We start from the raw sequence: 14553 nt of genomic DNA, 5'->3' as shown, positions 1-14553 counted from the left end.
ATAAATCGAGCTAAAGAAGTTCAAAATGGTGAACTAAACCTTTCATATTTTTTAAAGACTTTTCCCAGTAAAAATGACAACAGAGTTCTGTCTACTGAAACTGAGAATGAAAAGAAAATACCCAAAGAAAAAAGTTTGTCCTGTAAGATGAAGAAATTATCTACAGAAATTGAAGAGGGATTTACATGTTGATGTAAATTCAGTATGCACAACAGAAAATAATAAGAAAATAATTTCTAGTCTTATTGTTAGGGAAAATTTTGATCCTATAACATATCCTACAATGTTTCCTTATGGTGATCCTGGATGGACTGTTAACCTTAAGCATACTCAAGGTACTTGTAATTTTATTCATTTACAATTTTATATGTATCGTCTTTCATAGAGAAGAAAAAAGCGTGGATTGACACATGTGCGTTTAACTATTTGTTTACGTACACAAATTTGCGATTCAGAAACTTTAAATAAAATGATATGTGCTGAAATCACAGACGAAATAAAGAATCCAGAACTTTCTAACATTGTAAAGCGATTTTAAGTTCATGGGCCTTGTGGTAAACAAAATAGGAATTCACCCTGCATGGATCCTGAGATGCGTCATTTAAATGTATTGCTGACAATTCGACGATCGTAGCATTGTATAATCTTTATTTGAGTACAAAATTTAAAGGTCATATTGACTGGACAATAATAGGTATTATATTATTATAACACCATAATGTTGAAATAGTAATACAGTAACGATTACAAAAATAATATTATTATTTTTGTGAGATCAAAATTCCAAAAAGTGTCCGTCAAATAAAAATAAATTTTTAATTTTTCATAAAAAATTGCAGATATCTCGCGCGTTTACGCGCGTTTCTTTTAGCTAGTTAGGTTAATAATTGATAATAAAAATTCTCACGAGCGAGGATACATCGCTAGTTACTACAGTAAAAATATGAAATTTTCTATCAAAAATGAAACAAAAATAGCTAGGAGAATTATAGCTATACACCGACCCATTTTGTCTAAAAAATTAAATGACAAATTTTTTTATGGTTCATTTTTAGTTTATTTGTTTAAATTATTTCTTATAAAAAAATTGCAAATTTACACTGTATTATAAGTGCAATAAGAATAAATCTGATATATTTTGGCAAACAAAATAATTAAATTATTGTTATTAAAAAAATTTTCAATTTTAATATATTTGAACATAAAATTAACCTGCGTAAAATTATTCAATATGCTTCGTCGTTGAGTGTTAAAATAAGTTTACTATACTCGTCAAGAATAATACTGTTCTTTTCATTAACTGATAATAATTTTAGTCTTTCTTTTAATGTGAAAATTTTTTTTTTATTATTTAAAATTTTTTTTCTTTGATAATGAACATATTTTTCAATACTAAATAATTTAAGATATCTTTCATTTATTTTATCAAAAGTTGGAATGAGCACGTTTTTACATTGAGTTCTTACAATTATTATAGTTACATGGCAAACATTTTTTTAAAAAACTTTGTTTTTAACTAAATATTGAAATTGTTTGCAATATTTTATATTTAAAAGCATTTGGTCTTGATTTTTCATTTTTGTATTCCATTACTTTTTAAAATATTTGTATAATGAATTTCAATTTATGAAGTACATTTCAAAATTTTAAATTAGACCCACTTATGAAAGATACAATATTGTTAGATTGCAACACGTTTTTCTTTGGAACTTCTCGACTTTGAAGATGGGTGATTTAACGACTCGCATGATTAAACCCCAATAAATTTTATTTGACATAAATCTCACTTGATATCAAATCATTTGACGAAAAATTAATTTGACATAAATCTCATATGACATAAATTTCACTTGACATAATTTACATTTGACATGAAATTCATATGGCGTAATTTCATTTAATATAAAATTCATTTCACAGAAAAACTTGGTCTTAAAATGAGTAACTTACGCTACTCATTTTAAAGTGCACCAAAAATGAGCCAGGTTGGTGGCGCCACTGTCTATGTCGTTTAGCATTGGCTCATTTTGACTTACAACAAAAATGAGACTAGGTTTTTTCTGTGTTGACATATAGAACTGATTTGATATATTCATTTAACATTTGTCATAAAAATAGTTTCATCTTTTCTATTCCTACACACGTGAGACAAAGATAGATAATGCTTTTTTAATGAAAAATGACTCATTTCTTAATATTTTTAATGAATGTTAATTTTTTGATTACATATTTGAAATCCTTCAGTACTTAATGGAAATTTATTATTAATCACTTTTGACTGAAAATTCAATAGGAGCTATAGATGTTTCTGCTTTATATCTATTATCATCATCAACATCATCTGCTTCTTCCTCTTCTTTAACATCTTTTTCTTCTTGCTGAGAACAAAAATTTTTAACTTCAAAATTCGTCTTTGGATTTCAATCCTTATTATAATTACAACATTTACCCTATATTTTATAGTAAGAAGTCACTTCTTTTTTGTTTTACCTTTTCAGCTTTTAAAGTATGGACTTTATCAACATCTTTGAATTCTTCATGATACTAAAAAAAAAATAATGAAATTATACTTTACATATTTAAAAAATTTTAAAGTAATAAAACAACAATAAAATCAATAGTTAATAGATTTTTACACAAGATAAAAAGAATTATATATGTTTGTACCTCGTTAAGTATTTTTGAACCATTCAACAATTTAGTAACTATTTCGGTCTAAAATTAAAGAAATTTAAATTATGTATTTAATAACAAGTTATCAATAATTGTCTTTTTTAATTATTTAACTTTGCCTGGTTAAATGTGCAATTATCATTCCATGTAATTATCTGCATTTTCTAAAAGCAAAAAGAAAAAATTATGTTAATTAAATTTGTTGTTTTATTACGCTGATTATCTGGATATACATGAGGTATTCTATGACAAATCAGACATTATTTTGCATTTATATCTCGGACTTTTTTGAAATTTTTTCTTTAGTACTCGAGGAAGGTGGAGGAATTAGAGCCCCTTAAGGAAAATGATTTAAAAAACCAACTTATTCTTATAATAAAATATTGTTTTGTTCATTTTTTACTTCTTTTGTTGTTTATCTTTAATTATAATTAATTATAAATTAAGAAAAAATGTTTTGCAAAAAGAATGTTTTCTAAAGAAATGAATTTTCTCCCATTACCCCACCCGTAGGGTTTTGGGAGCCCTTACTTAAAATTCTAATAAAATTATATAATTTCTATTTTTTTTATTTTTTTAATTTATTCTCGACAGATAAACATTTTACAAAATATTTAAGACATAAAAAAGACTTACAGCTTCTTTAGTATTAAAATATTTAATAATAACACATTTTAGACAATAAAACATAAATATGGATTCTTAGCAATTAAATACGCTGTGACGTGACATTTTGACACGTCACACAGATTTAAAATAAAGTAAAGAAAATATAGCTATTATTACGATAATGAAAGATTTATTTTGTGTGACTTTGATTTTTTTGTATGATGTAAATTATTCAAAATTAAATGGGTTTCGCGCCGTGGCGCTACCGTCGCCTTTGTTCGCCCGCGCGCAATAATATATGGTAAGGTTAGGCAAGTTTTTCTCGTGGTCATCGGCGTTTTTACGAAAATTCATTATTCAATTCCTCAATTTCTTTACCACCGTCGAAAGTAGCGTGGTGGAAATATTGTAAAATTGTGGAATATTCAAATATTTGAGATAAAATTAAATTAAATAATTAAATTAATTAAATAGATATTTATGTTTTGTGTGAAAAGAAGAAAATATATTCAGGTGAGCCAACAATGTATTTTTCTCATTGAAAGAATATTGTAATGGAGTTATTTTATGATTTTTGAATCGATTATGTTGATGATGATGATTTTTGGTCTTTTAATGAATTTTTGCTGAAGGTGATGTTGACTGACTCATTAGCGCCTAACAAATTATTGTTCTGAGAATTATTGCTGATGTTAGATTTATTTTTGTTATCTCCATTATCACTACCGAATGTGACTACGTATGTCCTTTAATGGCAGAAGGATTGCAGTGCAGTAAACATGAAATATTTTGGGGTTATAGTTTGGAGTTACCATTGCGTAATTCAAAGTCTCTAAGTACTTAAAATTTAAAAGCTCCCATTACCCTAACTCTTCCGTTACCCAACCTTTCCCTAATTGAGACTAGCTTCTATGATTTTTTTCAATTTTTTTTCCAAGCCGTTTACGGGAAGTGAACTTTACAAAATTTCAAAATTTTATCGATTTTTTTTTAATGTTCATAACTTTCTTAAAAATACATCAATTTAAAAACATTTTTTTTTATTTGTGTGTTTTTAGGTGAACTTATCGAAAATGAGGCGCAAAAAATTATAGAAATATAATTTACTATAATTTTTTCATAAAATTATATTTCTTACCTCCTCAATTTGTTGACTATTAGGTAGCAAATGAATTTTTACTGTCTAAAAATAAAATAAAATAAAATAATTTTTTTTCTATTTTTTTTTTATTAAATAAATACATAAGAATGGTCTAATAAAATTACCCTAGAGCCTATGGATTTAGTGACACTTAATATGAGCATTTAATGACATTACTGAGAAATTCCACCATCTTGTCCGGCGAAGTATAAGCTTGCACCAATGAGAAAGCGAGTTTACCATTTTGACATCGACCTTCATTTAGTGACAAAGAACCGAACTTATCATTAAATCGAGGCTCTAGTGTAATAGGAAAAAATTATTATTTTTTACCTTATCAATTGTCTTATTATCACTATAATATGTAGTTAGTGTTTTTGTCTAAAAAGAAAAAAAAACATGAATATTACCTACAAAAATTATTATTTTTCGATATAAAAACATTTGTATTTTTTTCTACATTATAATAATGACATATTTATTCTGCCCTACAACGAAAGAAAACACATAAGCCACATTGTCGCTTCAGTCGCTCTTCTGCAGTGTTTATATACAGAACTCGACCAAAGCGACAATGTGGCTTATGTGTGTTCTTCCGTTGTAGGGCAATATTGCGATCAATCAAAACAAGAGAAAAAAAATTCAATAATTTATTTTTAAATGACACATATTTGAAGTGAAAAATCGGACAAGTGCGAGTTACACTCGCATTAAAACCGAGGGTTCTGTACTATTAAGCCTAAAATTTGAGGGGCTTAAAGTGTGAAGGCCGATGGAAAAATTCAAATTTTGCTTAATTTTTCCTGTAATGTGAGCATGAAAAACACGTAGATAGACTCATAGATCGAAAATTATCAGTTTTTCCTTGAAAACGCTATGATAATCAACTCCAATCGTTCTCGCTATATTTTTTTTTGTAAAAAAATACGTAAAAATGTATAAACCCAATCAAAAATTTACTAATGGCGCAGTACTGGAACCCAGTATTGGCGCCAGAGTTGGCGTAACTTTGGGATGATAACATTTTACCAGTACTGGCTGCCAGAGTTGGCACCAGTACTGGTAACCACTACTGGTTCAGTACTGGCCGAGTACTGGCAGTTTTTTAATTTATTGTATACGAAAAGAAAGCTTTAACTGTAACAGAGATAAGTTTCACTGCAATAGTGAAATCTCTACTCCAGGTAATACTTTTTTTTAGGAAAAAGTGTGTGAAATTTTTAGTAACCCAACACAAATTAAATATTAATTAAATTAGTCAACTAACTGATTAATATTTTATTATATATAAAATCGAAAACACCAAGAGTTTTTATTTTTTATTAAGTATAATATATATTGCAAATTATTATTTTAAAAAATCAGGAAATGAATATAAAAATATCTTTATTATAAAACCTAAGAAATGTTTTTTTTTATTTTCTATTATAATAGAAACCAAAGAATAAAAGTTATTTTTCATTGCCTACCGTGTTTATAAATTCAGTATCAGTCAACTTCGTTACATCTACCCACTGAAAATAAAAATTATAATAATCATTTTTTTTTGACAAATTTTTATTTTTCAAATTAGCATTTGTCAGAATATATTATATTTTAAAAAATATTAAATAAAATTTAATTAAATTGAAAATTAAATAAATATTTTAAAAAATATTATAATTAAAAAAAAATTTTTTTAAATGAAAATTCTAATCATTTATTTTGATGGAAAATTCATGCGCTTCTTTTTCATAATGTATACAGCTTAGCACACTTAATTAAATAATTATATTATATTTTCTGTTTTTGTATTACCATCTTTGTTGTTGAATTATTAATAGGGTCAACGATTGTCTGCACCTAAATGCAATGAAATAAAATTTTTCAAATTATTATTATTATTATTATATTTTTTTTTGCTGAATTTAGTAAGTTTTGTAATAATTTAATAAAATCTGATTCTTTCTTTTAGATAAAACGATTTAAAAGTAACTATTTATTTTCAATTCAAGAATAATGTTCAAATAATCGTGGAAAAGTGAATAATTACGTGTATAAAACTCAAAAAAAAATTATTTTTCATGAGTATATTAATTAAATAAAATTAACTTTTCAATGATAATTTACGACAGTTCATGAAATTAAATAACAAAATTTTTATGTTATAAAAAAGCTGCTAATTTTACAAGTAGAAGTATTATTGGCGATTCAAACAGCTACACTAGCGCCACAGTTGAACTAACGTAAGCGTGACTCGCTCTAAAGCAGTCTCTGTTTTGACAGTTTATTTCAAATTATTTAATTATTCTGATATTTTTATTGCGTTTGTAAAATAATTTTTAAGGTAAATGCCCCAGTCTTCGTCACTGTCTTAGTTACCGTCACTTTCATTGAAAATTACAAAAAATATTTTCTAAAACAAATAAAGATTATGTTTTTTCGATTTAAAATAATTATTTTTATACAAATAATAAATTATAATAATAATTTTTTCAATACATTGCTTAAAATTCTCAAATTACTTATGTGACGATTACTGAAGCAAAGGTGACGGTAACTAGGGCATTTACCTTAAGCGTTAAATAAAAAAAAATAATTTAAAACACATGGAGTGCTACAGAGCAAGTCACGCTTAAGTTAGTTCAACTGTGGCGCTAGTGTAGCTGTTTGAATCGCCAATACCAACTATGTAAACCAAAACCATTGATAATGGCGCGAAATTTAAAAGCATATTGTAAATAAATTAATTATATTTAATAAAAAGAATTATATTAATACAGAGAAATTTGTAATCTTCTATTATATTAAAATGTTTGTTTTGTCGTCTTCGTGACGTCACTGGGCCAAGAATTTTCGTTTTTCACATTCTTTTTCAACAATTTTTGTTCAGATATGATTCAAAATTAGAATTTAAACATAAATTAAACATATGAATTAGAAAAAAATCTGAATTTTTTTTTTTTGCAACTTTTTGCAAAAAATATTTTTTTGCAAATTTTGCAACTTTTTGTTATTTTTCAGTAATTCACATGTAAAATGCATCCCAATTTCAAATCTCATCAAAAAATATTTATTTTTTTTAAAGTTATCGTTATTTCAAAATTTTTCACAAATCTTCTATTATATTAAAATGTTTGTTTTGTCGTCTTCGTGACGTCACTGGGCCAAGAATTTTCGTTTTTCACATTCTTTTTCAACAATTTTTGTTCCGATATGATTCAAAATTAGAATTTAAACATAAATTAAACATATGAATTAGAAAAAAATCTGAATTTTTTTTTTTTGCAACTTTTTGCAAAAAATATTTTTTTGCAAATTTTGCAACTTTTTGTTATTTTTCAGTAATTCACATGTAAAATGCATCCCAATTTCAAATCTCATCAAAAAATATTTATTTTTTTTAAAGTTATCGTTATTTCAAAATTTTTCACAAATCTTCTATTATATTAAAATGTTTGTTTTGTCGTCTTCGTGACGTCACTGGGCCAAGAATTTTCGTTTTTCACATTCTTTTTCAACAATTTTTGTTCAGATATGATTCAAAATTAGAATTTAAACATAAATTAAACATATGAATTAGAAAAAAATCTGAATTTTTTTTTTTGCAACTTTTTGCAAAAAATATTTTTTTGCAACTTTTTGTTATTTTTCAGTAATTCACATGTAAAATGCATCCCAATTTCAAATCTCATCAAAAAATATTTATTTTTTTTAAAGTTATCGTTATTTCAAAATTTTTCACAAATCTTCTATTATATTAAAATGTTTGTTTTGTCGTCTTCGTGACATTACTGGGCCAAGAATTTTCGTTTTTCACATTCTTTTTCAACAATTTTTGTTCAGATATGATTCAAAATTAGAATTTAAACATAAATTAAACATATGAATTAGAAAAAAATCTGAATTTTTTTTTTTTGCAACTTTTTGCAAAAAATATTTTTTTGCAAATTTTGCAACTTTTTGTTATTTTTCAGTAATTCACATGTAAAATGCATCCCAATTTCAAATCTCATCAAAAAATTTTTTTTTTTTTTAAAGTTATCGTTATTTCAAAATTTTTCACAAATCTTCTATTATATTAAAATGTTTGTTTTGTCGTCTTCGTGACGTCACTGGGCCAAGAATTTTCGTTTTTCACATTCTTTTTCAACAATTTTTGTTCAGATATGATTCAAAATTAGAATTTAAACATAAATTAAACATATGAATTAGAAAAAAATCTGAATTTTTTTTTTTGCAACTTTTTGCAAAAAATATTTTTTTGCAACTTTTTGTTATTTTTCAGTAATTCACATGTAAAATGCATCCCAATTTCAAATCTCATCAAAAAATATTTATTTTTTTTAAAGTTATCGTTATTTCAAAATTTTTCACAAATCTTCTATTATATTAAAATGTTTGTTTTGTCGTCTTCGTGACGTCACTGGGCCAAGAATTTTCGTTTTTCACATTCTTTTTCAACAATTTTTGTTCAGATATGATTCAAAATTAGAATTTAAACATAAATTAAACATATGAATTAGAAAAAAATCTGAATTTTTTTTTTTTGCAACTTTTTGCAAAAAATAATTTTTTGCAAATTTTGCAACTTTTTGTTATTTTTCAGTAATTCACATGTAAAATGCATCCCAATTTCAAATCTCATCAAAAAATATTTATTTTTTTTAAAGTTATCGTTATTTCAAAATTTTTCACAAATCTTCTATTATATTAAAATGTTTGTTTTGTCGTCTTTGTGACGTCACTGGGCCAAGAATTTTCGTTTTTCACATTCTTTTTCAACAATTTTTGTTCCGATATGATTCAAAATTAGAATTTAAACATAAATTAAACATATGAATTAGAAAAAAATCTGAATTTTTTTTTTTTGCAACTTTTTGCAAAAAATATTTTTTTGCAAATTTTGCAACTTTTTGTTATTTTTCAGTAATTCACATGTAAAATGCATCCCAATTTCAAATCTCATCAAAAAATATTTATTTTTTTTAAAGTTATCGTTATTTCAAAATTTTTCACAAATCTTCTATTATATTAAAATGTTTGTTTTGTCGTCTTCGTGACATTACTGGGCCAAGAATTTTCGTTTTTCACATTCTTTTTCAACAATTTTTGTTCAGATATGATTCAAAATTAGAATTTAAACATAAATTAAACATATGAATTAGAAAAAAATCTGAATTTTTTTTTTTTGCAACTTTTTGCAAAAAATATTTTTTTGCAAATTTTGCAACTTTTTGTTATTTTTCAGTAATTCACATGTAAAATGCATCCCAATTTCAAATCTCATAAAAAATTTTTTTTTTTTTTAAAGTTATCGTTATTTCAAAATTTTTCACAAATCTTCTATTATATTAAAATGTTTGTTTTGTCGTCTTCGTGACGTCACTGGGCCAAGAATTTTCGTTTTTCACATTCTTTTTCAACAATTTTTGTTCAGATATGATTCAAAATTAGAATTTAAACATAAATTAAACATATGAATTAGAAAAAAATCTGAATTTTTTTTTTTGCAACTTTTTGCAAAAAATATTTTTTTGCAACTTTTTGTTATTTTTCAGTAATTCACATGTAAAATGCATCCCAATTTCAAATCTCATCAAAAAATATTTATTTTTTTTAAAGTTATCGTTATTTCAAAATTTTTCACAAATCTTCTATTATATTAAAATGTTTGTTTTGTCGTCTTCGTGACATTACTGGGCCAAGAATTTTCGTTTTTCACATTCTTTTTCAACAATTTTTGTTCAGATATGATTCAAAATTAGAATTTAAACATAAATTAAACATATGAATTAGAAAAAAATCTGAATTTTTTTTTTTGCAACTTTTTGCAAAAAATATTTTTTTGCAAATTTTGCAACTTTTTGTTATTTTTCAGTAATTCACATGTAAAATGCATCCCAATTTCAAATCTCATCAAAAAATATTTATTTTTTTTAAAGTTATCGTTAATTAAATTTATATTTTTGATATCTAATAATTTCGATTTTGCGATATTCGAGGTACTTGATATCCCATGCGAATTGCATTATAACTTCTTTTTAATATATTTCTTTCCTCTGTAAAAGTAGTTCATATTTTATGTCTATTTTCATTTTGAACTTTCATCGAAATTGTAATAGGAAATAAAATTTTTAAAATTTGTTATATTTCAACCGTTTTATAGTCATAAAAAAAACTAAGGTAGAACAAAACACAAATCATTATATTGATAAAAATAGATTATTTATTTATGAAAAGTATTAAAGATTTCTTAAAAATATAAAACTTAAAATTAATAATAAATTTATTATAATATTAATTTAAAAAATAGAGTAAATACATATGAATGAACTGAAATAAGTAAATAATAATGAGTACAATTTCAACCGAGCGAGCGTTAGCGAGAGAGGATATGACGCTAGTATTTTATAAATTTTAGGTTTTGCTATATACAAATTCTAAATAAACCGTGTAAACCAAGTGAAGTTTGCTATCAATTAAATTTAATTACAAATAATAAACTCACAATGAAAGACAATAATGAATTCAGTTTTTTTTTGTGATATAAATAAAAACTTACCGGATTCAGAAGTCCATAAATTGGTAAAGATATGGAATTCTCTATCAAAAATGAAACAAAAACAGCTGGGAGAATTATAGCTAGACACCGACCCATTTTGTCTAAGATATAAATGACAAATTTTTGTACGGTTCTTTTTGGATTATTTTATTCAATTAATTCTTATAAAAAATTGTAAATTTATATTCTATTGTAAATGCAATAATAATTTATTTTTAAAAAAAAATTTTAATTTAATGATGATAAATTATTAATTCATAACATTAACCTGTGTAAAAACTTGCAATGCTTCGTTGTTGAGTGTTAAAATAAGTTTACTATTTTCGTCAAGAATAATACTGTTCTTTTTTAATAACTGATAATTATTTTGAAATGTAGAGTTAATCACTCCTTTTTATGTGAAATTTTCTTTTTTTGTTATTTTAAATTTGTTTTCTTTGATAAAGAACGTATTTTTCAGTACTAAAAAATTTAATATCTTTCGTTTATTTTATCAAAAGTTGGAATGAGCACGTTTTTACATTGAGTTCTTACAATTATTATAGTTACATGGCAAACATTTTTTTAAGAAACTTTGTTTTTAAATAAATATTGAAATTGTTTGCAATATTTTATATTTAAAAGCATTTGGTCTTGATTTTTCATTTTTGTATTCCATTACTTTTTAAAATATTTGTATAATGAATTTCAATTCATGAAGTACATTTCAAAATTTTAAATTAGACCCACTTATGAAAGATACAATATTGTTAGATTGCAACACGTTTTTCTTTGGAACTTCTCGACTTTGAAGATGGGTGATTTAACGACTCGCATGATTAAACCCCAATAAATTTCGTTTGACATAAATCTCACTTGATATCAAATCATTTGACGAAAAATTAATTTGACATAAATTTCATATGACATAAATTTCATTTGACATAATTCACATTTGACATGAAATTCATATGGCATAATTGTATTTATAAAATATAATAAACATAATTAAATTTTTAAATTTATTTAATATTATCATGTTAAATTACAAAATTTTAGTAATAAAAATATTAAAAAGGATTGTATTAGACGTTAATAATAATATGTGATTCAAATTGTAGAATATAATACATAAAATATCTATAATTAATAAAACCGTACAGTAGTTATAACTTTTTTTGTGTATGTAAATTATGTTAATTTTTTATTAATTAAAATCCTTTAGTACTTAATGGAAATTTATTGTATACACTGTTAAAAATGTTTGTAGTTTTAATATACATAAAGTACTTAAATTTAAGAAACTGGTATATTAGAGTGTAATTCATATACAAAGTATATTAAATTTTGTCACTGAAAAAAATTCAAATAAAAAAATTGCATTTTACTCAATTTATACATGTTCTTGTGTACAAAATAAGGTTTTTATTAATAAAGCAAAGTAATTTCTTTCATGTAAATACAAGTTTAAATCAATTTACATTGTAAAAATGCATATAATTTGACATTTATAGTACTTAACCTAAATGTCACATATAAGTATTAAAATTCTTGTATTTAGAATGTTTTTTTTGAAAAATTTTCCCCTTATAAAACATTATTTGGACATAAACAACACAATAGTTAAAGAATTACGCACTGTTGTTTCAATTTCAAATAAATTTTCAATATCAAGGAAATAATGACCGTTTGGTGAAATAGGCATCTACAGCCGCCATGTTGTCACTTTAAATTTAATATACATGTATCTTAGATTTCAATACCTGTAGTGCATATTCGCTTCATACGCACACGGAAAAAAAGAAAAAGTAACTTTTACTACTTTAAAAGTAAAATTGGACCTGTCCGAAGTTTCTGCGCATCTCTGGCAACTTTTACTCCAAAAATAGTAAAATTTACTTCAGAAATAGTAAAAATTACTACGGAAACAGTAAAATTTACTACAGAAATAGTCAATTTTACTATTTTTCGAGTAAAAGTTGCCAGAGATGCGCAGAAACTTCGGACAGGTCCAATTTTACTTTTAAAGTAGTAAAAGTTACTTTATTCGTTTTTCCATTTTTCTCCGTGCATGTATATTAAATCTAATACAGATTTTTCTAACAGTCTATCACTTGAGACTACTAACTCAATAGGAGTTACAGGTGTTCCTTCCATTTCTCTATAACCATAATCTTCAAAATCATCTTTATCATCATCATCACCATTATTGTCTAATGCTTCTTTCTCTTCTTCAACATCTTTTTCTTCTTGCTGAAAATAAAAATTAAAGTTATGATTTGAATGGAGCTTTTTATGTTTCCTATTACTACGATCAACTTAACCTCGAATTTAACATAGTGTCGCAGTAATTAATACTAGTACCTACAATACAAGTTTTAAATAAGTTTTGCTTCTGCAGTTCAAGGTCTGATTTATTAATTTACTAGATAACATTTTTTCACTAATATATGTAACTATTTTTTAACTTCAAAATCCGTCTTTGGATTTCAATCTCCTGTATAATTACAACATTTCCCCTATAGTATATATAGTAAGAAGTTATTCTATTTTGTTTTACCTTGTTAGCTTTTAAAGTATCGACTTTCCCACCATATCTGTATACTTCATGATACTAAAAATAAAATAATGAAATTATAATTTATTTTAAAAATTTAAAATCACAGAAAAAAAGGTGGGTAAAAAGTTGTAAAGATAGAGGATAAAAGTCATTAGGATACAGGGTAAAGGATAAATTTGTGATGGATAAAAATGTTACTAAAATATTACTAGAAAAATGGATGTCACATTTGAGTAAACTGTCTAATTTTAATAAAAATATTCTTATGGGGAAGAAAATTTGATTCCACTTTCATCAATTTTATTCATACTTTAAACACGGAAAACGCTTGTTGACATCTAATAAAATTAAAATGTGTGTTGATAATTAATTTTGTTATGTATTTGATTCAATTGCATTGATAGATTCTCTAAATTCGTGATAAAATATAAATTTTGAGGTTAGGGGTGTTTGTTTACTAATTTGAAATCTTTTACTGCTGCGGTAATTCCCACTTAAAATATATATTTTATATCTTTTTTAATAACATGCATACTGGATATTGTTTAATAATGTTAAAATGTAAAATGTGATTAGTAAACAAACTTTTCTAACCTCAAAATTTATATTTTATCACGAATTTAGAGAATCTATCAATGCAATTGAATCAAATACATAACAAAATTAATTATCAACACACATTTTAATTTTATTAGATGTCAACAAGCGTTTTCCGTGTTTAAAGTATGAATAAAATTGATGAAAGTGGAATCAAATTTTCTTCCCCATAAGAATAACATTGTGTCGTCTGTTTGTTGTCCCTCCAGATTTCTGACGTCACACCTAGAATCGACTCTGAAGTCACAAGTGACACAGCCTAATATGCACAAAAAATTCAGTTACTACCCAACTCTGCTTTCGTGCAACAATACAGACGTTGAGTTGTAATTTCCCAGTTCTGATTATTTACGTACTGTCGTCAGCTGTCAGTTGTATTAGTCAAAGATATTTTTATTAATAGACAATAATTATAGGAAAAATATTTCAACGTGCAATTACTTATTTATA

At 24.7% G+C, this 14553-nt stretch overlaps 2 protein-coding genes across 11 annotated transcripts in view; both read right to left on the bottom strand.

Moving 5' to 3' along the window:
• The window catches only part of LOC127281576 (uncharacterized), a 41187-nt gene that overhangs the window by 14853 nt on the left and 11781 nt on the right, over window positions 1-14553 (bottom strand). The window lies entirely within an intron of this gene.
• On the bottom strand, window positions 1751-11361 carry LOC127281582 (uncharacterized). Of its 4 annotated transcripts, none has more exons than XM_051305349.1 (8): window positions 10968-10977; window positions 6221-6265; window positions 5893-5937; window positions 4757-4804; window positions 4549-4678; window positions 4421-4465; window positions 2491-2544; window positions 1751-2378 (listed from the first exon to the last, which is right to left on the bottom strand). In XM_051305349.1, exons 5-8 carry the CDS (start codon window positions 4585-4587, stop codon window positions 2265-2267), a joined length of 252 nt encoding a protein of 83 aa, XP_051161306.1. In that variant the 5' UTR covers window positions 4588-4678; window positions 4757-4804; window positions 5893-5937; window positions 6221-6265; window positions 10968-10977; the 3' UTR covers window positions 1751-2264. The 4 variants fall into 4 exon arrangements, 3 of the variants coding, with proteins under 3 accessions (XP_051161306.1, XP_051161304.1, XP_051161305.1); XR_007843060.1 differs by lacking the exons at window positions 1751-2378; window positions 2491-2544 and adding exons at window positions 2749-2837; window positions 11236-11361 and having other exon boundaries at window positions 10968-11068; XM_051305348.1 differs by lacking the exons at window positions 1751-2378; window positions 2491-2544; window positions 4549-4678 and adding exons at window positions 2692-2837; window positions 11236-11361 and having other exon boundaries at window positions 10968-11068.

Source organism: Leptopilina boulardi, unplaced genomic scaffold (genome assembly GCF_019393585.1).
Source record: "Leptopilina boulardi isolate dan_hultmark-lab unplaced genomic scaffold, ZJU_Lbou_2.1 LbouV2_273, whole genome shotgun sequence".
In the NCBI taxonomy this organism is placed as follows: Eukaryota; Metazoa; Arthropoda; class Insecta; order Hymenoptera; family Figitidae; genus Leptopilina; species Leptopilina boulardi.
This window is presented reverse-complemented; position numbering and strand designations above follow the sequence as displayed.

Coding starts and splice junctions, on each gene's coding strand:
- LOC127281582 (XM_051305347.1), bottom strand. CDS start 11,063: ATGGGTCGGTGTCTAGCTATAATTCTCCCAGCTGTTTTTGTTTCATTT. Junction 6,266..10,967: donor TTTATGGACTTCTGAATCCG/GTAAGTTTTTAT, acceptor CATTGCATTTAG/GTGCAGACAATCGTTGACCC. Junction 2,379..2,490: donor ATACTTTAAAAGCTGAAAAG/GTAAAACAAAAA, acceptor TTTTGTTCTCAG/CAAGAAGAAAAAGATGTTAA.